The sequence below is a fragment of the Mustela lutreola genome, chromosome 9, assembly GCF_030435805.1.
Source record: "Mustela lutreola isolate mMusLut2 chromosome 9, mMusLut2.pri, whole genome shotgun sequence".
Lineage (NCBI taxonomy): Eukaryota > Metazoa > Chordata > Mammalia > Carnivora > Mustelidae > Mustela > Mustela lutreola.
This window is the reverse complement of record NC_081298.1, coordinates 23,942,717-23,967,986: the sequence shown is the minus strand read 5'-3', so window position 1 is coordinate 23,967,986 and position 25,270 is coordinate 23,942,717. Positions and strand designations below refer to the sequence as shown.

General features: G+C 36.9%; 1 protein-coding gene across 8 annotated transcripts in view; it reads left to right on the top strand.

Annotated features, from left to right (window-relative positions):
* The window catches only part of ITCH (itchy E3 ubiquitin protein ligase), a 136,807-nt gene that overhangs the window by 92,442 nt on the left and 19,095 nt on the right, over nt 1–25,270 (top strand). For all 8 annotated transcript variants that reach the window (XM_059133475.1, XM_059133472.1, XM_059133473.1 and 5 more), the window contains 5 exons: nt 6,465–6,534; nt 11,647–11,731; nt 16,642–16,770; nt 22,543–22,615; nt 23,487–23,558. In XM_059133475.1, coding sequence (XP_058989458.1) covers nt 6,465–6,534; nt 11,647–11,731; nt 16,642–16,770; nt 22,543–22,615; nt 23,487–23,558 — 429 coding nt within the window. The remainder of the gene's footprint in view (nt 1–6,464; nt 6,535–11,646; nt 11,732–16,641; nt 16,771–22,542; nt 22,616–23,486; nt 23,559–25,270) is intronic.

Here is a 25,270-nt window from a genome sequence, read left to right as displayed (position 1 = left end):
TACGCTCTAGTTCCATCCATGTTGTTGCAAATGGCAAGATTTCATTTCTTTTGATGGCTGCATAGTATTCCATTGTGTATATATACCACATCTTCTTGATCCATTCATCTGTTGATGGACATCTAGGTTCTTTCCATAGTTTGGCTATTGTGGACATTGCTGCTATAAACATTCGGGTGCACGTGCCCCTTTGGATCACTACATTTGTATCTTTAGGGTAAATACCCAATAGTGCAATTGCTGGGTCATAGGGCAGTTCTATTTTCAACATTTTGAGGAACCTCCATGCTGTTTTCCAGAGTGGCTGCACCAGCTTGCATTCCCACCAACAGTGTAGGAGGGTTCCCCTTTCTCCGCATCCTCGCCAGCATCTGTCATTTCCTGACTTGTTGATTTTAGCCATTCTGACTGGTGTGAGGTGATATCTCATTGTGGTTTTGATTTGTATTTCCCTGATGCCGAGTGATATGGAGCACTTTTTCATGTGTCTGTTGGCCATCTGGATGTCTTCTTTGCAGAAATGTCTGTTCATGTCTTCTGCCCATTTCTTGATTGGATTATTTGTTCTTTGGGTGTTGAGTTTGCTAAGTTCTTTATAGATTCTGGACACTAGTCCTTTATCTGATATGTCGTTTGCAAATATCTTCTCCCATTCTGTCAGTTGTCTTTTGATTTTGTTAACTGTTTCCTTTGCTGTGCAAAAGCTTTTGATCTTGATGAAATCCCAGTAGTTCATTTTTTCCCTTGCTTCCCTTGCCTTTTGCGTTGTTCCTAGGAAGATGTTGCTGCGGCAGAGGTCGAAGAGGTTGCTGCCCGTGTTCTCCTCAAGGATTTTGATGGATTCCTTTCGTACATTGAGGTCCTTCATCCATTTTGAGTCTATTTTTGTGTGTGGTGTAAGGAAATGGTCCAATTTCATTTTTCTGCATGTGGCTGTCCAATTTTCCCAGCACCATTTATTGAAAAGGCTGTCTTTTTTCCATTGGACATTCTTTCCTGCTTTGTCGAAGATTAGTTGACCATAGATTTGAGGGTCTACTTCTGGGCTCTCTATTCTGTTCCATTGATCTATGTGTCTGTTTTTGTGCCAGTACCATGCTGTCTTGATGATGACAGCTTTGTAATAGAGCTTGAAGTCCGGAATTGTGATGCCACCAACGTTGGCTTTCTTTTTCAATATCCCTTTGGCTATTCGAGGTCTTTTCTGGTTCCATATAAATTTTAGCATTATTTGTTCCATTTCTTTGAAAAAGATGGATGGTACTTTGATAGGAATTGCATTAAATGTGTAGATTGCTTTAGGTAGCATAGACATTTTCACAATATTTATTCTTCCAATCCAGGAGCATGGAATATTTTTCCATTTCTTTGTGTCTTCCTCAATTTCTTTCATGAGTACTTTATAGTTTTCTGAGTATAGATTCTGTGTCTCTTTGGTTAGGTTTATTCCTAGGTATCTTATGGTTTTGGATGCAATTGTAAATGGGATTGACTCCTTAATATCTCTTTCTTCTGTCTTGCTGTTGGTGTAGAGAAATGCAACTGATTTCTGTGCATTGATTTTATATCCTGACACTTTACTGAATTCCTGTATAAGTTCTAGCAGTTTTGGAGTGGAGTCTTTTGGGTTTTCCACATATAGTATCATATCATCTGCGAAGAGTGATAATTTGACTTCTTCTTTGCCGATTTGGATGCCTTTAATTTCCTTTTGTTGTCTGATTGCTGAGGCTAGGACCTCTAGTACGATGTTGAATAGCAGTGGTGATAATGGACATCCCTGCCGTGTTCCTGACCTTAGCGGAAAAGCTTTCAGTTTTTCTCCATTGAGAATGATATTTGCGGTGGGTTTTTCATAGATGGCTTTGATGATATTGAGGTATGTGCCCTCTATCCCTACACTTTGAAGAGTTTTGATCAGGAAGGGATGTTGTACTTTGTCAAATGCTTTTTCAGCATCTATTGAGAGTATCATATGGTTCTTGTTCTTTCTTTTATTGATGTGTTGTATCACATTGACTGATTTGCGGATGTTGAACCAACCTTGCAGCCCTGGAATAAATCCCACTTGGTCGTGGTGAATAATCTTTTTAATGTACTGTTGAATCCTATTGGCTAGTATTTTGTTGAGTATTTTCGCATCTGTGTTCATCAAGGATATCGGTCTATAGCTCTCTTTTTTGGTGGGATCCTTGTCTGGTTTTGGGATCAAGGTGATGCTGGCTTCATAAAATGAGTTTGGAAGTTTTCCTTCCATTTCTATTTTTTGGAACAGTTTCAGGAGAATAGGAATTAGTTCTTCTTTAAATGTTTGGTAGAATTCCCCCGGGAAGCCGTCTGGCCCTGGGCTTTTGTTTGTTTGGAGATTTTTAATGACTGTTTCAATCTCCTTACTGGTTATGGGTCTGTTCAGGCTTTCTATTTCTTCCTGGTTCAGTTGTGGTAGTTTATATGTTTCTAGGAATGCATCCATTTCTTCCAGATTGTCAAATTTATTGCCATAGAGTTGCTCATAGTATGTTCTTATAATAGTTTGTATTTCTTTGGTGTTAGTTGTGATCTCTCCTCTTTCATTCATGATTTTATTTATTTGGGTCCTTTCTCTTTTCTTTTTGATAAGTCGGGCCAGGGGTTTATCAATTTTATTAATTCTTTCAAAGAACCAGCTCCTAGTTTCGTTGATTTGTTCTATTGTTTTTTTGGTTTCTATTTCATTGATTTCTGCTCTGATCTTTATGATTTCTCTTCTCCTGCTGGGCTTAGGGTTTCTTTCTTGTTCTTTCTCCAGCTCCTTTAGGTGTAGGGTTAGGTTGTGTACCTGAGACCTTTCTTGTTTCTTGAGAAAGGCTTGTACTGCTATATATTTTCCTCTCAGGACTGCCTTTGTTGTGTCCCACAGATTTTGAACCGTTGTATTTTCATTGTCATTTGTTTCCATGATTTTTTTCAATTCTTCTTTAATTTCCCGGTTGACCCATTCATTCTTTAGAAGGATACTGTTTAGTCTCCATGTATTTGGGTTCTTTCCAAACTTCCTTTTGTGGTTGAGTTCTAGCTTTAGAGCATTGTGGTCTGAAAATATGCAGGGAATGATCCCAATCTTTTGATACCGGTTGAGTCCTGATTTAGGACCGAGGATGTGATCTATTCTGGAGAATGTTCCATGTGCACTAGAGAAGAATGTGTATTCTGTTGCTTTGGGATGAAATGCTCTGAATATATCTGTGATGTCCATCTGGTCCAGTGTGTCGTTTAAGGCCTTTATTTCCTTGCTGATCTTTTGCTTGGATGACCTGTCCATTTCAGTGAGGGGAGTGTTAAAGTCCCCTACTATTATTGTATTATTGTTGATGTGTTTCTTTGATTTTGTTATTAATTGGTTTATATAGTTGGCTGCTCCCACATTAGGGGCATAGATATTTAAAATTGTTAAATCTTCTTGTTGGACAGACCCTTTGAGTATGATATAGTGTCCTTCCTCATCTCTTATTATAGTCTTTGGCTTAAAATCTAATTGATCTGATATAAGGATTGCCACTCCTGCTTTCTTCTGATGTCCATTAGCATGGTAAATTCTTTTCCACCCCCTCACTTTAAATCTGGAGGTGTCTTCGGGCTTAAAATGTGTTTCTTGGAGGCAACATATAGATGGGTTTTGTTTTTTTATCCATTCTGATACCCTGTGTCTTTTGACAGGGGCATTTAGCCCATTCACATTCAGGGTAAGTATTGAGAGATATGAATTTAGTGCCATTGTATTGCCTGTAAGGTGACTGTTACCGTATATGGTCTCTGTTCCTTTCTGATCTACCACTTGTAGGCTCTCTCTTTGCTTAGAGGACCCCTTTCAATATTTCCTGTAGAGCTGGTTTGGTATTTGCAAATTCTTTCAGTTGTTGTTTGTCCTGGAAGCTTTTAATCTCTCCTTCTATTTTCAATGATAGCCTAGCTGGATATAGTATTCTTGGCTGCATGTTTTTCTCGTTTAGTGCTCTGAAAATATCATGCCAGCTCTTTCTGGCCTGCCAGGTCTCTGTGGATAAGTCAGCTGCCAATCTAATATTTTTACCATTGTATGTTACAGACTTCTTTTCCCGGGCTGCTTTCAGGATTTTCTCTTTGTCATTGAGACTTGTAAATTTTACTATTAGGTGACGGGGTGTGGGCCTATTCTTATTGATTTTGAGGGGCATTCTCTGAACCTCCTGAATTTTGATGCTCGTTCCCTTTGCCATATTGGGGAAATTCTCCCCAATAATTCTCTCCAGTATACCTTCTGCTCCCCTCTCATTTTCTTCTTCTTCTGGAATCCCAATTATTCTAATGTTGTTTCGTCTTATGGTGTCACTTATCTCTCGAATTCTCCCCTCGTGGTCCAGTAGCTGCTTGTCCCTCTTTTGCTCAGCTTCTTTATTCTCTGTCATTTGGTCTTCTATATCACTAATTCTTTCTTCTGCCTCATTTATCCTAGCAGTTAGATCCTCCATTTTTGATTGCACCTCATTAATAGCTTTTTTGATTTCACCTTGGTTAGATTTTAGTTCTTTTATTTCTCCAGAAAGGGCTTTTATATCTCTCGAGAGGGTTTCTCTAATATCTTCCATGCCTTTTTCGAGCCCGGCTAGAACCTTGAGAATTGTCATTCTGAACTCTAGATCTGACATATTACCGATGTCTGTATTGATTAGGTCCCTAGCCTTCGGTACTGCCTCTTGTTCTTTTTTTTGTGTTGAATTTTTATGTCTTGTCATTTTGTCCAGATAAGTGTAAATGAAGGGGCAAGTAAAATACTAAAAGGGTGGCAACAACCCCAGGAAAATATGCTTTAACCAAATTAGAAGAGATCCAAAATCGTGAGGGGGGAGAAAGGGGATAAAAAGAGGTTCAAAAAGGAAGAAAGAAAAAAAAAAAACAAAAAGAAAAGAAAAAAAAAAAGAAAAGAATTTTTTAAAAAAAGAAAACACCTAAGAAAAATGTAAAAAAGAAAAAATATATATATTAGATAAACTAGTAAAAAATCGTTAAAAAAGAAAAAGGTAACAGTTAAAAAAAAAAATTTTACCCGAAGGCGAGAAAAAAAAAAAAATGAAAAAGAAAAAATTAAATTAACTGCAAGACTAAAAAAAATCACAGGAAAAAAGCCATGAGTTCCGTGTTTGGCTTTCTCCTCCTCTGGAATTCTGCTGCTCTCCTTGGTATTGAAACCGCACTCCTTGGTAGGTGAACTTGGTCTCGGCTGGATTTCTTGTTGATCTTCTGGGGGAGGGGCCTGGTGTAGTGATTCTCAAGTGTCTTTGCCCCAGGCGGAATTACACCGCCCTTACCCGGGGCCGGGGTGAGTAATCCGCTCGGGTTTGCTTTCAGGAGCTTTTGTTACCTGAGCGCTTTCCGTAGAGTTCCGGAGGACGGGAATACAAATGGCGGCCTCCTGGTCTCCGGCCCGGAGGAGCCGAGAGCCCAGGGCCCCACTCCTCAGTGCGCCCTCAGAGAACAGCGCCCAGTTACTCCCGTCTGCCTGACCTCCGGCCGCGCTCCGAGCTCACCGAGCCTGCGACCGGTTCAAGGTAACACGGAGCTGCGAGCTTACTGTCGGCTCTGTCTCTGTAGCCGGCTTTCCCGTTCCAATACCCGCAAGCTCTGCGACACTCAGACACCCCCGATCCTTCTATGACCCTGCGGGACCTGAGGCCACGCTGACCCCGCGTGGGCTGGGCTTCGCCCCGGTTTAGCCTCTGGAGCGATGTCCCTCAGCGGAACAGACTTTTAAAAGTCCTGATTTTGTGCACGGTTGCTCCGCTGCTTGCCGGGAGCCGGCCCCTCCCCCCGGGGTCTATCTTCCCGTCGCTTTGGATTCACTTCTCCGCCGGTCCTACCTTTCAGAAAGTGGTTGTTTTTCTGTTTCCAGAATTGCTGTTCTTCTTCTCTTCGATCTGCCGATGGATTTTCAGGTGTTTGCAATCTTTAGATAAGCTATCTAGCTGATCTCCGGCTAGCTGAAGCAGTCTCAGCTTGCTACTTCTCCGCCATCTTGACTCCTCCCCTCTGTATATGCTGCTTCTTTTTGAGTTAGAAATACAAGGTTAGTCTCAGCCATCTGGTGACTCTGAGTACTGTGGTTTATAAATGACTCTTTGGGGATTTATGTATTTCTCTAATTTACTGAGTTGTGGCTGAAGAAGAAAATGATCTTTTGAGGATAAGGATTACATATTTGTAATATTTGAATTTCACATAATTTCAAGCATTAATGTTTACAAAGATTTTTTTTCCCTCCAGAGCGTATTGGCATATATCCATTAACTGTGTGACATATCTCTAAGACGTGAACTCTATAAAAGTGTGTTACATTGCACATGACCAGGAAAGACTGGTAACCACCAGAGCTCATAACCCTTGCTTTCAAGGTTCTAATTAGGTTGTTCATTATTTCACCTTTTTCTTGATGATGTTGTTATTCTTTTTAGAATCAAGATTTGTTTACTACATCACAAAATAAAGAATTTGATCCCCTTGGTCCCCTGCCACCTGGATGGGGTAAGTCCCGTGATTTTTTTCATTGCATTTGTCATTTTAAAAATCAGGTATTAATGGATAACAGCCTGCTCTTGCTTGGGTGAATATCTGGGAAGTTTTGGGGGTGTGTCAGTTCAATTCAGAGAGCTAAACAGGTATTAAATTTCCCAGAAGTTCTAAGTTGATTGTCTTATTACAATTAATTTTTACTGGAATTCAAAGTTAATTTACTCTTTTAAAGTTTAAAAATATTTTGGGCATTTAGCAATAAAAAGAAATGGATGGTTAATACACAGAACATTCTGAATGGACCTCAAGGCGATTATGTATAGTGAAAAAAAGTCCATCTTAAAAGATTATATACCGTATGATTCAGTTTATGTAATATAGTCAAAATGACAAAATTAGAGAAATGGAAAACAGATTAGTAGTTGCTAGGAGACAGAGCTAGTGGCAGGTGGGTGCAAATACAAGAGGTAATATAAGTAGTTCTTGTGTGGCGGTGAAGTAGTTCTGTGTCTTTGCCATGGTAGTGATTATACAAATCTACACATATGGGATAAAAGTGCATAGATTATACATTCACATTAATGAATTTAGCTTAAAATTTGGTGAAAATTAAATAAAGTCTGTAGTTAGCAGTAATATACCAGTGTCACTTTCCTGATTTCATTATTGTACTATGGCTATATAAGATATTACCATTGGGGGAAACTGGTGAAGGGTACATTAGATTCTTAGAATAATTTTGGAACATCCTGTAATGATTATTTCAAAATTAAAAGCTTAAATATTTTTACCACATTTGTGCTTCTAAAACACTGTTCATAGTTTGGTTGAGTTGATGTAATTTTGAAACTACAGTGGAAGGGAAACATGTTAGGGTAGGACTTTGTACTTGGGTATGTTTTGTTGTTGAGTACATTTATCTTAGTATTAAAATTCTATAAATAGATTTTACGTACCCTACCAGATTTTTGTTTTATGGTAATATGTGAATCCTAGCACAGTAGCAAGTTTTCAGAGTAAACAGCAATATAGAAGTAGTTTTGTATGGATGTCAAAGAGAGTATAGAAAGAAAGAAACATGGGGTACCTGGGTGTCTCAATGGGTTTGAGCCTCTGCCTTTGGCTCAGGTCATGACCTCAGGGTCCTAGGATCGAGCCCCGCATCAGGCTCTCTGCTCAACGGGGAGCCTGCTTCCCCCTCTCTATCTGCCTGCCTCTCTGCCTACTTGTGATCTCTCTCTATCAAATAAATAAATCTTTAAAAAAAGAAAGAAAGAAAGAAAGAAGGAAACAGCTAAGTAAAGCCAGCCATGGAACTAGTTGAAGTTTTGTCTTCAAGAGTGAAATATTTTATAACTTGGGGGTAAAATCAGAAAATGATGTTTCTAGATAGTCTGAGAGGCCTTGGTACCAAGATCGATTGCTCTAGCATTACTTTATTGAGGAATGGAGAAAAATTGATTTGTCCAGGTCACATGAATCTGGGCAGTATATGATACTGGACATAAAGTTTGCCTTTGAGAAGTCCCATTGCCCTTTGGTTATTTATCCTTAACACTCTGTGAGACAAAGAGGTAAAAAACATGATAAGTAATACTTAACAATTGTTATTGTTATTAGCATGTAATAAAGGGAGGGCATTTGAAAGTGAATTGTGAATTTCTGTCTTCACCAAAGCTTGGTAATGTGATAAGGAGTCTTCTGTGTTAGAGTCAGAGGAGTATGCATGGTTGGTATGAAGTAACTTTAGAAAAGGGAATGTTGCCTTTATATAAAGCATATTGAACCAGGCCTGTCAGATTGCTTTTACTACACATGGATGGTTTTCCCAGCTTTATTTCTAGAATTGTTGTATGTCTGTATTACAGAGGAGAAATTAATACAATTAAAGGATGAATGTGAAGGTCATGTATTATTCTCTTAATGACCAGTGAGTGACCAGGTAGCTTTGTCAGAAACATGGACCTTCTCTAGACCAGTTATAGGAAAAAATTACCGCTTGCTCATTAGAAGTATGAATTGTAGGCTGTGTTGCCTTTATGCAAAAAAGCTTTTCCCGGTACTTGGATGACTCAGTCTCAAGTGTCTGCCTTCAGCCAAGGTCATGATTCCAGGGTCTTTGGATGGAGTCCTGCATCAGGCTTCCTGCTCAGTGGGGAGTCTGCTTCTCCCGTTCCCCCTGCCCCTCTGCCCTGCTTGTGCTGTCTCTTTCTCACTCTATCTCAAATAAAATCTTTAAAAAAATTTTTTTTTTAATTAAAAAAAAATTCCTGCAAGCTCCGGTGCCTTCTGTATTTATTATTATTTACACATATAAATATATATTATAAATATATTTATTAGTTAGTTATAATTAATATTTATTTGTTATTATAAATAATAATTTATTACTATTAGGATCTTTCTCTTTTTTCCTAACATTAGCCAACAACTCTTCCCTGAAATATTGCCTCTAAAGACCCAATCCCAGCTTACCCATGTTATGAGACTCTTTCCTTATTTTATATTCTGCTTATTTTTAGGTTTCACACTTCTGAAGTTGAAATGTACACCCCTTCCTAAATGAGTTCATGATTACCCTGTTACTTAGACTAAGCACTGCTTTATGACTCTCTGCCTTTGGGGCACATGTCTTGTTTGTGGAACCAGTGACAACACTGATACTGTTACAGACAAAAACCTACCTGACATGTCTTCAGGATTTACCCAGGAAATAAAACCCCAATTCATAGCACGTGTTTACATTCTGAAATAGACAGCATTATTTTTGTGACACAGTATGTTATTTATTTATGAATGAATCAATGAGAAGGCTTTATGTGGGGCTTAAACTCACAACCCCGAGATCGAGACCTGAGCTGAGACCAAGACTCAGATACTTAACCGACCTAGCCACCCAGATGCCCCTCCTTTCAGGCTTTATATGCTAGGACCTGACATTACCACCTCACAAGCTGACAGTGAAGAATTTTTAATACATGCAAACTAAAGAGGCTGGAGAACAAAAAGTGTTTTTGGTTCAACAGTGTAGTCTAATAGGGCTTTGTATACCTGGTTTTACCCATCAAGTATAAAAATATTTTCTCCTTTTGAGAGTTGCTGTGAAAGAATACATAGAACAGCAAGAAGTTTTTACTGTTTTATTCATCAAGTCAGGAAGGGCTCTGATCTGCATTCCCTTTGCTCTTCAGTAATCTCAGTATTGTTTATCATGTGACTTTTTTCAATAAAAATCAGCTCTATAGTCACAGTACTTCCTCTCATTAAAAGCAGATGAGCCTTTAGTTTGCAAGTGCACCCACCTTTTGAAATTTTGTTTCTCACAGCTTCTTTCAAGAAATGTTGGTATCAGCAGTATATACTTAGAACATACATAGAAAAGAAGTTTTCTATTGAATTTATCCAGCTTCATGTTAACTTTTGAAGAGAAAATCTCTGGCCCTGAAGTCTGAACTTACAGATATGCACTTGGTATTATTTTTAGATTATAAAAATTACTTGGATAGAAAAAAATCAGTTTCTGCAAATATATTTTAAAATTTTAAATTTAATGTGACTGCCCAGAATATTAACTAACATTATTACGTAGCTGTAGCACTGTGGATGCTTCTTTTTACCTCAGAAACAGACTTAAAGTTGGTTACTTTTCACACTCAAGATGCCATGACCAGTGAAGCCAGTGTTAATATTCACAATGTGTCACAAAATGCAGAATCCCATTTATCTGTATGTTACACATACTTGGGGTTCTCTTTCCATTATGGCTCAAGTGATGTAAATAGCTGAGATGTTAGGATGGGGTTCAGGATACTCGCCAGTATATCCATTCTAACCTCCCATATTACCACTATACTCTAAATAATGGAATTAGTGCTGGAGATAACAGTTGAAAGTTACCAAATACTAACTTGACATGGCTATATAATTTGGCTTAAGACTTGTCCTGCAGTAGCTTGCTCAGAGAAAGATCCAAAGGATCTAAATAAATGTTTTTTGAAAAATAGCTACCAACTTTTCAAACCGTAAGGGATAAAAAACCAAAAACAAACAGAAAACAAACTTGATCAGCTTGGAATTAACCTTAAAATTTTATTTGAAATTGCTAATTTTTAGAAACTATCCTTTTAAAAATATTGGGATCCATTCTATATTCTTCGTTACTTCACTTACCTCATTGTGAAACATCTAAAAAAATTCAGTTATAGAAATTATCTTTCGAAGAAGAATTATTTGGTAATGGAATAGAGAATTCAGTGGTTTAAAACAACAAACTTAATATTAAAATTTCAAGGACTGACTCTTCTTTTATTAAAAGAGAAAATGATATCTACATGTCTCCTAAACCTTACTGAGAAAGCTCAGGAATTCAGGGGAAATTGTGTAGAATGGGAATAAGAAAACAAGGAGAATTCTAAAGCAAGAGGTAGATGGAGGAAAGAAGCTGCAGTTTCAAAGGCAGTAAACTAAAGAACTGAGCCTTTTGCCCACCCTTTGTATAAAAGGTTACTTTAGATATTTAAGATTTGGGAACTGAGTATATTAGGGAAGAGGATATATTTTGAAACAGTGTCTTCTCTAGTTGAATAATACCTAGCATATAGCAAAGAAACAAGTTGTATCCCTCCCCCCATTGTATTTTAAGAAAGGAGGTGATGTGGTATGCCAAAAATGGCTGAAAGAGACCTGACTTTCCATCCTGTCATTATTACTCAATTCTGAGATTTGGGGCAGATCACTTAACCTGTCCAAGTTTCCCTATCATGAAGATGAAATGAAACTATCTACTCCTGGGACTAATATTAAAGATAAAATGAGGTCATGTATGAAAAGTTAAAATGTTAATTATTCTTGCTGCCTTTGGTTAGATTGAACAAAAAGGTCCTGTAGGCAGGACATTGTGAATTAAGTCTGTTTAGCTTCTAAAATGTAATGATATTTTAATAGCTCTAGCAGGTATATGAATTTAAAAGTGAAAGAATAAGTCAAACCTCTTAAAGTTGTGATTTGGAAGCTATAAAAATCAGTGCAATAAGAAATGGGAAAATTCAGCACATTTTATTTTAGTTTGTGGAAGAAGACAATGCCAACCCTAATGCTTTGCCTTTTTTTTTTTCTTTCTTTAAGAGAAGAGAACAGACAGCAATGGTAGAGTATATTTTGTCAACCACAACACTCGTATCACACAGTGGGAAGATCCCAGAAGTCAAGGGTAAGAAACTTTCAGTTACTAGTATATAGATAATCTCATGAAGATTGTACCCTATTTCTGACTCAGTTACGGAAAAAATCAAGTTACTGGTTCTTCCCCCAAAGTCCTTAAACATTACTCACCCATATACTTTAGAAAGAAAAAAATTACACTGTTATTATTGTATATAAAAGATGTGGGTTTCTTGAGAGTACAGGAAAAAAGTCATTGGTTCATACAAATATACTATGTATTTAAAAATTCCTATTTATTATTAGTAAGTCCAAATTAATAGCTCTAACACAGGTTTTGCAACCTGAGATCACTAGAGAAAATTCAGGGGATACGTGGCTTAAGAGGGAATAAACACAGATTCAGTTATATTAACTTTTACCTGAAATCGAGTGTTCCCATCCATTCTGATCGTAAGCTACAACCATAGTGGAATTAGCAGTGCCTTGGACTCTCCTACCAGTAGAAATCATACGTTTTTTAAAATAGCATTTTGCAATTGTTGCAATTATCTCAAAATATACTTTACACATATTGCAAGAACTTGCTAGTTAATATATTGACAAAGAGACACATACTATTATTACAAGTTTTCCTTTTCATTGAAGTATAATTAACATAAGGTATTATATTAGTTTCAGGTGTACAATTGATGATTTGATATTTATATACATTATGAAATTATTACCTAATAAATCTATTTACCCTCTGTCACCAAAGTTATTACAGTATTACTGGCTGTATTCCCTTTGTTGTACTTTATATCCCTGTGACATTTATTTCATAATTGGAAGTTTGTATCTCAAAGACAAGTTTGTTTTTTTAATGTTTGGTAACTGTGTATATACTTGCCCATCCTTCCTTCCTTCATTCCGAGTGAGGGAGCAGAAGCAAGGGGAGCAGCAGAGGGAAAGGGAGAAGCAGGCTCCCCACTGTGGGGCTTGATCCCAGGACACCAGGATCACGACCTGAGCCAAAGGCAGACACTAACCAGCTGAGCCGCCCAGGCACCCCTACTTGCTTTTCTTTGTAGCATTATGTAATAGTACTTATATTAGTTTGTTAGAGCTGCCTTAACAAAGTACCACAAATTGAGTGGCTTAAACAATAGAAATTTGTCTAATAGTTCAAGAGATTCAGGAGGCTAGACGTCTAGAATCAAGGTATAGGCAGGGCTTTGCTCCCTTGGAAGGCACTAAAAGGATTTGTTCCATGCCTTAGCTTATATCCATTACTATCGTGGAACAGAAACAATGATCCTTATTGAAGATATAGAGAAATTGGGGAACTCTCCTGCATTGCTGGTGGGAATGTAAAACAGTGCACAACTGTGGAAAACAATTTGATGGCTCCTCAAAAAGCTAAACATAAATTAATGTATCCAGCAGTTCTCCTAGGTATACCCAAAAGAAGTGAAAGCAAGGACTCAAACACATCCTTGTATACTGACACGTTCATAAATCGTGTTTATTGACAGTAGCCAAAAGATAGAAGCAACTTACGTGTCCATCAGCAGATGGATGGATAAACCAAATGTGATGTATACATACAGTGGAATATTATCCAGCCCTAAAGAGAAAGGAAATTCTTTTTTTTTTTTTTTTAAATTAACATATAATGTGTTATTTGTTTCAGGGGTATAGGTCTGTGATTCATCACGGACCTATAGTGAGTACACAGCACTCCCCACAACTCATACCCTCCCCGGTGTCCATCACCCAGCCACCCCATCCCCACCACGCTCCACTCCAGCTTCTGGTAGTTTGGTTTGTGGCAGCATAACTGCAGTCTTCACATAGCATTCTTCAGGTCTGCAAGTGTCAAGTGTCCAAATTTCCCCTTTTTATAAGGACTCCAGCCCTATTGGATTAATGGCTCACTGTACTCCAGTATGATCTCATCTTAACTGATAATGTTTGCAATGACCCTATTTCCAAATAAGGTCACATTCTGAGCTCCTGATGGTTAGTATATAGGAATCTGTGGATGAACACAATTCAGCCCATAATAAAATCTAATACTGTGCATTTATCAGACCACCAGAAGGTTCCATTCTGCAAGGAATTTGGCAAGCTGTAAAGTTGGAGAGCAGTCCCCCCAAGAATTCCCTCACTTTAGACATCAACCACAAACTGGGAGATCCCCCAAAATTGCTATCACTTCAGACCAACTGGGTATGGACTTAGGGGTTCCCATAACCACTTTCAGGTTTGATAACTCATTGAGAGACTAGAGCTCACTTGAAGCTTGTTATACTCACAGTTACATTTGTCATAGGGAAGGCATACAAATTACAAGCAGCAGAAAGAAGAAATACAGGACAGAATGTGAGAAGGTCCTAAATACCCAGAATTGCTATGGAATAATATGTGTGGAGGATTAGCAACCAGCAAATCTCACCTGAGTCTCTTACATCCAGAGTTTTTATTGGGGCTCCATTATGTACTGCTTGCATTGCTAACCTTTAGTCTCTAGCTCTGTCCCAGAGTTTGAGTTTGAGAGTTTGAGAGTCAGTGTCTAGTTACTCCAGAAGTTGCAGTTGATGGGAGGTGTCCCAAAGCCTCCATCATAAATCACATTGTTGACTCTCTGGTGTTCAAAGTTCCCAAGCAAACAGAGGTATTCCCGACATGCAGGACATTCTAGAGGCCTAGCAGTCACCTCCCAGTAACAGAGGGCAGAGGCCACACCTCTCTTTTGATATGATTAATTCTTCACACATCCCTTGACTCAAAGTTAAGTACCTTTGTTCTAATAATACGGTTTAAATTTAAAATCTGCTTCTGGATACTAACGTCACATTTTTTATGTTAATATTTAATTTAAATATATTCAGTATCCCTAAAAGGAAGAAGAATTTCAAAGGTAACATTTTAAATTGCTCTTAAAACTCTCTCTTGAAGGACAGAATGAACTATGTCACCTTTCTGTAATTTACTATCATTTTTTGTTCCCCCTTAGACTTTTAAAAGGTCAGAGCTGAAGTGAGAATCGTATCAAGACAACAGTTTGTTACTGAGCTTATCTTGAAAACAAATTATAACAAATAAATGTTAACTTTTGAAAAATTTTTGGTAATCCATTTTATCTGACATTTCTGTTCAGCTCTGTGAATAAAGCTAAATGTTCTTAACCTTTCAACACAGTTTACAGAATACTGTTCTGAACAATAGTTCTTAGCCTTTTATTACTCTGAAGTACATTTGAGGAAGATGACAATCCTGTCAGCAGTAGTGGCTCTCTAAAACCAGTCAGCTTAAATGCCTCTAACTCCTCCCTTTCTTCCTTTCTGATGAGAACTTGGACATTTCTATTTTTTTTTCCCTTCTCTCAGGTCAGAAAATCTGAAGCTGTAGAATAGAGGAAAACAAACTAGCAAATATGGGTAAAAACTTGGAACACTTATACCTAACTAGTTAAAAAATAGTTGCCATTATGACGGAACACACAAATACAAACTACAAAGGAGGTATTCAATAATTCTCTATCCATTCTAGTGGAATATTTTAAAATGCAAAAATGTCTTAAGTTCACAAGTAAGCAGTTTTGAATATTTATGCTTATGCCCCAGTTATTTTAATATATAACAAATAAAAGTGCACTATTGCCTTATAATCTAGTTCCTGTTTTAAAACTCGGGTAGTGGGGTGCCTGCATGACTAAGTCATTAAGCAGCTGCCTTCAGCTTGCGTTGTCATGCCAGGGTCCTGGTATCGAGCCCCACATTGGGCTATCTGCTCTGTGGGAGGCCTGCTTCTTCCTCTCCCACTCCCCCTACTCGTGTTCCCTCTCTGTGTCTTTCTCTGTCAAATGAAATCTTTAAAAGAAGCAGAAAACAAAACAAAAAAGCTCACATAGTATTTGCAGGGTGAAAGTTGTTGCCATACACACAAAAGCTGAAAAACTTGGCAAATGCTGTGCTAGCAGTCTGAAGGAAGTACTTTGAGAGATTCAAAAAGAATGATCACTATACAGTAGGGGGAATACTAATAGTTACAACTTGAGGGTTACTATGTGTGAAGCTTTTTACTAACATTGTCTCACTTATTCCTTTTATAGTCTTACTATATATACATTCTTAACAAACTGCAGTTGAGAGGAGGGATTAACCACTGTCCAAAGATAGGTATTAAGAAGTGGTTAGGGGGCGCCTGGGTGGCTCAGTGGGTTAAGCCTCTGCCTTCCAGCTCAGGTCATGATCTCAGGGTCCTGGGATCAAGCCCCACATCGGGCTCTCTCTGCTCAGCAGGGAGCCTGCTTCCTTCTCTCTCTCTGCCTGCCTCTCTGCCTACTTGTGATCTCTGTCAAATAAATAAATAAAATCTTTTTTTTTTGTTTTTAAAGATTTTATTTATTTATTTGACAGAGAGAAATCACAAGTAGACAGGCAGGCAGAGAGAGAGAGGGAAGCAGGCTCCCTGCTGAGTAGAGAGCCCGATGCGGGACTCGATCCCAGGACCCTGAGATCATGACCTGAGCCGAAGGCAGCGGCCTAACCCACTGAGCCACCCAGGCACCCTAAATAAATAAAATCTTTAAAAAAAAAAAAAAAAGTGGTTAGAAATACTTCAGAAAGAACAGATGAATGATGCCAGGGTAAGGATGTTCTTGGGGATTGAAAACAGTGATGAAAATGAAGGCTTCCAAGGCAGAATGGGCAGAACTTGGTTACCAAAAGGTGTTTAGGTGGGTTATTAGAAGGGATTACAGGCCAGGTAGGTGGAAACAGGGTGGTTCCATGAATCTATTGACATGTTTAACATGCTTGTAGGATATCTATAGAGAGGTCTAGTAAACAGTGGGAAATGCTGGACTAAGTGATCTAAATGATGCTGCATTTATGGGTGATTTTTGTTTTGTGTATTTGGGAAACAAACAGCTCAACATTTTTTATTTGTATTTTTTCCTATGTTTTATAGTCAATTAAATGAAAAGCCCTTGCCTGAAGGCTGGGAAATGAGATTCACAGTCGATGGAATTCCGTATTTTGTGGACCACAATAGAAGAACAACCACCTATATTGATCCCCGCACTGGAAAATCTGCCCTGTACGTTTTCTAAACGTTGTAGGTTAAAAGTAAAACCGATTCCTAAGATTTTGTTATGAAGAGCTAAATTAGCAAGGAGTACAGTTCTCACTGTTTCTTGAGTTGGGTTGCCCAGAAGTCATTGTTCCCTAAATATTTTGTATTTGTTATTGCCATATTTTCTCATAGTGATCTTTCATATTTGTTATCTATTCACATAGCACTAAAAAGGTTATTTAGAAATTATCAGTACAGTGCTGCTTACCAATTAATCCCTGATTTCTGATGCCTGCTTTCTTTCAATTCTCCTGTTACTAAAGTAACTTTCTGTTTTGTTTTGCTTAATGTGTTTTGTTTGAGGTGTTTTTTTGTGGCAAAATACGTATAGTAGAGTTTTATAGAGTACCTTTTTAACCATTTTAAGTGTACAATTCAGTGGCATTAAGTACCATCACTGTCCATCTCCAGAATATTCTTTCATTCCATACAGAAACTCTATGCCTATTTAACAATAACTCTCCTGTCCCCTGTTTTCCTTAGCCCCTGATAACTCTTAAACTTCCTGTCTGTGAATTTGACCTCTCATGTAAATGGAATCATGGTATTTGTGCTTGTGACTGGTTTATTTCACTTAGCATTATATTTCTAGGGTTCATCTGTGTTACCATTTGTATCAGAATTTCACTCCTTTTTAATGCATAATAATACTTTAGTGTGTGTATATATATATGCCATATTTTATTTATACATCTGTTCCTGGACTTTTGGGTTGTTTCAAACATCTTTTGACTATTGTGAATAATGCAGCTGTGAATGTGAGTGTACAAATACCTGTTTGTGGTTTTGTTTCACTTCTTTTGTGTATATATCAGAAGTGGAATTGCTCAGTCAATGGTAATTCTTTGTTTTTTTGAGGCACTTCAAGACTGTTTCCACCGTGGGTATACCATTTTACATTACCACCAAAAATGTACATAGGTTCCAGTTTTCCCTAGGATGGCCGAGCGGTCTAAGGCGCTGCGTTCAGGTTCCAGTTTTCCCTGTCAGTGGTTGTTGTTTTCTGTTTGTTTTTTAGAACTGTCAACCTGATGGTTATGAAGTGGTTTCACTCAGTTTTTATTTGTATTTCTCTAATGATTCATGATTTTGAGCATCTTTTCATGTGCTAATTGACCAAATATTTGTATATCTTCCTTAAAGAAATGTCTGTTCAACTTCTTTGCCCATCTTTGAATCTGGTTGTTTTTTATTGTTGAATTTTAGAAGTTCTTTATATTCTGGATATTACTCCCTTATGAGATACATCATTTGCTGTTATTTTCTCCTAATCTGATTATTAGCAGAATGTGTACACCTAAGAGTTAAAGCTATAAAACTTAGGTGTAGGTTTTGGGTACATTTTTAGTTAATTTTTGTGAATGGTATTGGCAAAGGGTCCAACTTTATTTCTTTGCAAGTGATGATCCAATTTTCCAAGCAGCCTTTGTTGAAAAGACTGCTGAATGATCTTTGCAGCCTTGTCAAAAATCCTTTCATCATAAATATGCAAGGTTTATTTCTGGAGTTTATATTTCATTGGTCATTATAGTTGTCTTTATTCTAATTCTACTCTGTTTTCATGACTGTAGGTTTTACTAAATTTTGAACTCAGGAAATGTGAGATCTCCAAGTTCTTTTTTGAGATTGCTTTGGCTTTTTAGGGTCCCTGAGATTTCATGATTTAGAATAGAATTTTGTATTGCTGCAAAAAATGTCATTAGGATTTTGATAGGGGTTGTATTGAATTTGTAGTTCTCTTTGGTTTCTTTTGACATCTTAACAATATGACATCTTTTAAGCCTGAACATAGGGTGTCTTTACATTTATTTGTCACCTTTAATTTCTTTTTCAACAATTGTTTGTAGTTTTCCAGTATACAAATCTTTTCTCCTTGGCTTAGTTAATTCCAGAGGTTTTTTTAATGATTTTTTTTTTAATTTTCCAGATTGATTATTAGCGTATAGAAATACAACTGATTTTTGTGTTGTTTTATATCCTACTTTGCTGAATGTGCTTATGGGTTGTGATAGTTCTTTGGAATCTTTAGGATTTTCTAAATAGAAGATTATGTCATCTTCAAACAAAGATAATTTTTACTTCTTCCTTTCTGGACACCTTTTTTTTTCTCTTCCTTGCTTGATTGCCCTGGCTAGAACTTCTAATACTATGTTGAATAGAAGGGAACGCAGGCATCCTTTCCTGGTTTCTGATCTTTGAAGGAAAGCTTTCATTTTCACCATTGAGTATGTCAGATGTGGGATGTTCATAAATGGCTCCTATTCTGAGGGAGTTTCCTTCTAGTCCTCTTTTGTTGAGTATTTTTTTCACCATAGAAGGATGTTAAACTTTATCAGTGTTTTGTTTTTGTTTTTTTCCTTTCTCTCTCTCTCTCTTTTTTTTTTTGCCTCAATTGAGATGATCATGTGGGGGTTTTTTGCCTTTGTTATTGAAGTCTGGTGTATAGAATTGACATTTCATATGTTGAACAATCCTTGTATTCCAGGAGTAAATCCCACTTTCCTTTTAAATTCTGCTGAATTCATTTTGCTAATACTTTGTTGTGGACTCTTACCAGTTCATAAGAAATACTGGTCAGTAGTTTTCTTGTAGTGTCTCTGGCTTTGATATCAGGGCAATGTTTATCTCTTGCTGCTTTTTAAATTTTATAATTTCTGCTTATTAAAAGCTTTGGGGACTCCTGGCTGGCTCAGTTGGTAGAACATGTGACTCTTGATATCAGGATTGTGCCTTCAAGCCCCATGTTGGGTATAGTGATTACATAAAAATAAAATCTTAAAAAACTTTGTATAAAGCAGAAACTAGAAATTCAGGCCACTTAGGTTTTAATTAAATTAAAAATTATTTAAATATCATTATTTACCCCAAAGATAAAAATATAGTGATCCGAAGGGGCATCTATACACCCATTATTCATAGCAGCAATGTCCACAGTAGCCCAGTTGTGGAGAGCCCAGATGTCCATCGACAAATGAATGGATAAAGAAGATGTGGTATATATATGCAATGGAATAGTACTACTCAGCAATCAAAAAAAATGAAATTTTGCCATTTGCAAGGACCTGGAAGGAGCTAGAGGGTATCATGCTAAGTGAAATAAGTCAGTCAGAGAAATATTATCCTCTGATCTCACTTATATGTGGAATTTAAGAAATAAAACAGAGGATCATAGGGGAAAAGAGGAAAAAATAAAACGAGATGAAATCACAGAGGTAGACAAACCATAAGAGACTCTTAATCATAGGAAACAAACAGAGGGGTCGCTAGAGGGGAGGGAGGTAGAAGGATGGGGTTAGGCATTAAGGAAAGTACGTGTTGTAATAAGCACTGAGTATTATATAAGGCTGAGGGATTACTGACCTCTACTTCAAAAACCCAATAATATATGTTAACTGAATTTAAATTTTAAAAATGAAAAAATTATTTAAGGATGCAAATAAATAATAGATTCTTTAGTATTATCTATTTTTAGTTTCAGTTAAGTTTGGTTTCATAAAACAGAAAAACATAAAACCATAGTGGTCCATTTATGACAGAAATATGTTTCTTTCCATCATTAAGCAAACTACTAATAACCCCTAGCTCAATGAAGTCCTGAGAAATTAGGAAACGTTGTATTTAATGATAATAAAAATGCAACATATCACAATTTGTGGGGTTTAACAAAAATAGTCCTCAGGGGAAATTTTATTGCTCTATTAGGATTTGATTAGAAAATAAGAAAGGGGGGTCCTGGGATCCAGTCCTGCTTTGGGCTCTCTGCTCAGCAGGGAGCCTGCTTTCCAACCCCACCCCCACCTACTTCCCACCCCCTCCCCACCTGTCTCTCTGCCTACTTGTGATCTCCCTGTGTCAAATAAATAAATAAAACCTTAAAAAAAAAAAGAAAGAAAGAAAAGAGAAAGATATAAAATCAGTGATCTCTGCTTTCACCCTAGTCTAGAAGAAGAAAGTTTATTAAACCCCAAATAAGCACAAAAAAGGAAATAAGCATAAAAGCAGATTTGAATAAAATGAAAATGAAATTATAGAGAACTCAGAGCTAGACGTTGGATCTTGGAAAAGACTAATGGTATCAGTAACCTCTAATAAACCTGAAGAGAGAATAAAAAGAAAACACAAATTAATATGAAAGTGAAAAACGCTACATATCCTATACAACATTGAAAGATAAGAGTATATACTTGAACAACCTAATGCCAAGAATTTTGTGTGTGCTGTTTTTTTTTTTTAAGAGAGAGGGGTGGGACAGAGAGGGAAAGAGAGAATCTTAAGCCGAGCATTGAGCCCGATGCAGGGCTTGATGTGGGGCTCAGTCTCAAGACCCTGAGATCATGACCTGAGCCAAAATCAAGAGTCAAACACTTAACCAACTGAGTCACCCAGGTGCTTCAAGAAGTTTGATATTTTAGGTCAAACTGACAAATTCCTTGAGAGATACAAGTTACCAAAATTAATATAAGAAAAAATAGTAAATCTCAATAACCCTATCTCTAGTAAAGAAATTGAATTCATAATTAAACAATTTCCCACAAAGAAAATTCTGCCCTAGATGGCTTCCACTGGTAAATTTTATCAAAACTGTAAGTAATATCAACTCTATTCAAATTCTTTCATAAAATAAAAGTGATGGGAACACTTACCAACTTATTAGGAACTCTCCTCCACCCTCTCCCCTCCTTTTCTTTTTCTTTTTCTTCTTTTTCTTTATCTTTGGAAGATTTTACTTTTGAATAATTTCTACAGCCAACGCAGGGCCCAAACCCCAAGACAAACCTACTGTCCAAGACAGGCGCCCCTAAAATCAATTATATTTCTACATTGAACATATAAAAAATGAATTTAAAAAAAATTTACCCAGGGTAGGGTGCCTGAGTGGTGCAGTAGGTTAAGCGGTTGCTGCAGCTCAGGTTTTGGTTCCAGGTTCCTGGGATCAAGCCCACAACTGACTCCTTGCTCAGCGGGGAGCCTGCTTCTCCCTTGCCTGCCCCCCCTGCTAATGCTCCTTGGTGTGCTCTCCCCCCCCCCCACCCGCCCTCCTGCTCTCTGAAATAAATAAAATGTTAAAAAAAAAAAAAAAAAAAAAGAAGTCCAGGGCTTGCTCGGAAGCCCCATGGTGCCATCAGTGATCTAGGCTTCTTTCTGTTCTACCATCCCAGACCATTGGCTCTTTTCTCAAGGTTACCTCATAGTATATGGTAACTGCTGAAACTTCGGCTATCAATGCACTCTAGGTTGGAATATAGAGGAACAACAAATTGGAAAGAAAAAATCCTTCTCTAGCTATCTTCACTCTCTTTAAATTAAACAGCCTCGTGGAAGTCCGTCCTATACATTTACAGTTCATTAACCATGGTTAAGTCACACAACCATGCTGGGAAATGTAATCTTTGTTCTGGGTAGTATTTTGCCCAGGTAGATATCAGAAGTCTGATTTAAGGACAAAGGAAAGAATGGATTTGGGGATAGGCAACATTCCCAGATAGAACTTCATATACCTAGTCCTGTTAGATTTCACTATATATAAAAGAAATTCCCCCAACAATGCCTTTAAGAAGATCTAAATTTCTGTCTCTTACAACTAGTCCTGGGAATTTTTTTTTAAAGGTGCTGTTAAGGAGTGTGCTATGCTACAGTATTTTTATATTTGACTGAGTACTGAGGGGGTGTGGTATTTTGCTTTCCTTCTATAATATTACATGCTGTTATACATGTCATATTAACATTTCTCCTCAGAGACAATGGACCACAGATAGCCTATGTACGGGATTTCAAGGCAAAAGTTCAGTATTTCCGGTTCTGGTGTCAGGTTAGTATCAGGACTTTTTTCCTGTACTCCCTTTCTTTTGTTATGTTGCTTATATTACCAGTGATTGTGAGGATAATTAAACCATAGAAAAACAAGTAAAATGGGAAACATTGGAATCTTCTTTTTTCTATTTTTAGGGCAAGAAAAAAATTTATCAGCTCATTTGTGGCTTCTGTAGTCCAGAAGAATAAATTTGAAACCGTTTGAATTAAAAAATTGCTACTCAAGGAGAGTAGCATATACCTATAATTCTAAGATTACAAAAGTCTTCAAACAAATGAGTTAAAGCATTCTCTGATGTACTGATTATAACCAGCCCCTTTCTTATTTATGTAACCAGCCCCTTTCATATCTAACATTTGACGTAAATGACTTTGATATATATTTATATTTATATTTATATTTACATTATGAGTATTCTTCCCAGATGTGATCAGTTATTTCTGATACATATTTTCTGAATTAATGATATCTTTGTGGGTTCTAAGTAAAATTAATGTACTAATCAAAGTGTTACTATGATGAATATTTTTAAACTTCAAACTCATGTAATTAACTGGGCCCAAGCAAGCAAAAATAATGTTAGCTTCCTGAAAGTAAAAATAAAGATATATTTGACTCATTAAGTAAGCACTGCATATGAAATCTTTTCTTTTTTCTTTTTTTTTGTTTTCTTTTGTTATATATCAAATGATCTGTAATTAGCATAAATGTCCACAAATGCATGTTTAAACATTACTGAAATAGATTCATATTCACAGTCTACTTTTTCCTCCAAGCAAAGATAAAAGTAAATAGAACTTCACTCTTTTGGTTTTTCAGTAGGCTGTTTATTATAGAGAGAGTTGACTTAGTCATTCTTACGTTTCAGCAACTGGCCATGCCACAGCACATAAAGATTACAGTGACAAGAAAGACCTTGTTTGAAGATTCCTTTCAGCAGGTACTGTTTTAATCCACTTGATAAAGCCCAATGGCTGCCTGTCCAAAACCACTTTTGGTTCCAGGTCTTAATAGTTTGGCTTTTTGATTTGGAGTCCTTAAATTAAGTATTGTCATATGTATTCATACTTAAAATTTAGGAACATGTAGATAGCTTTGTATGTATATATGTCTTGTGCTTTTGAAATGTCAGAATAATTTAATTGGTAAGTTTCAGGTTTTCATTTCTAAGCTAAATGTTCAGTTTGAAGTAGACATTTGAATAAAAAAGTAGGTTTTTGGTAGACAGAAGTCTGGAAATATCCATATGAACATTATTGGATGGGTAGAAAGGAAGAGGGGATGACTTTGCTTTTACACATGTGTGTTACTTGCATTTTTACAATCAGCATTTGTCATTCATAATTTTTATAAAAGTTTTTTTTTTTTATGTAGGAATGAAGTTGGTCATTGGTTACAATACCAAAGTAAAAAAAGATATTTTTTCAGAAGTAGTCAACAAATTATTTTTATTGTCCTCAGAACCTGTTAATTTAATCCTTATTTTATGGCCGGATATGGACATAATTTTTTATTATCAAGCCCCTGTGATAATTGTGGTAGCTACAGCTTCAAAATGAATGCAGAGGAAAAAGAAATTTTCTGAGATGGTTGGGAGGTCAGTTATGTACATTTCCTAATGGAATCTTTGTAATTAACATTGAAGAGAAAAGCCAGTTGGCATCTTGCTAATAAGTAAGAGCAGGTAGCTTTTTAGCAGCAGAACCTGACTAAGGCCATTTAGAGAATCATGAGTGATTCCCTTCATCTAATATAAGTCTCCAAGACCATTCCCAACTCCAGTCATTACCTGCCTGTAATTTTCATATTCATAACTACTGTGTAGTCAGCCTCTGGTGGGCCAGTTTCTTGGAACATAACTTGTTATTGCAGTGCTGAAAAGTACAAAACATGATTGACTATCCCTTTATTTTTTGACTTTTGAAACCTAAAGACTTTTCGCAGAATGACAGACCAGAGGGTACTAAAACAGTTGTTTAAAATTGTCGTCCTAGATTTGGTACCCACCAAATACATGTGAAACCGAAACTTAAAAGAAAAATTTGCTTTGGAAGAGTGACAGAGCTGATAGCAAAATTAGCACCAAATTTTCTTCCTAAGTGGTGGATAAAGTTGTTTGGGATAGTAAGTGTTTTGGTCATTGGGGAAATTGCAGGAGAAAAAATTTTTTTTAATATTAGACATTTATTAAAAGGCACTATCTAAAGATATTTTTCCCAGGGAATCCTAAAGTATCAGACACAGGGCAAAAAAACAAGTAAAATTTCCAAGGGAGGGCAGTCTCAGGTTTGGGGGAACGTCAAGAGAGATCAAAAACAGCTGTAGGTTTTGGGGAGCAGCCATAGGGACAAGGAATAGCCAGAGGGAGCAAGAAACAAACCAATAAAAACAAATATTTTAACCTTTACTGTCTGTCATTTGTATTGCTATATAGCTAACCTAGTGTATTTGTAGAATATTTGCCATAAGCATTGAATTTTTTGTTACATCTGGATGTTTTAGTAGCAGATGAATTCATGAAAGTGACTCGAAGTGAGCCCTGGCATAAACAGGTTACTTACTGGGCCTCTTTGGATATTTAATGTGAGAGTTCATTCTGATTTCATAAAAGAATGGCATTGAGTCCACTTCTCTTTGTCCAGGCCCTGTTAC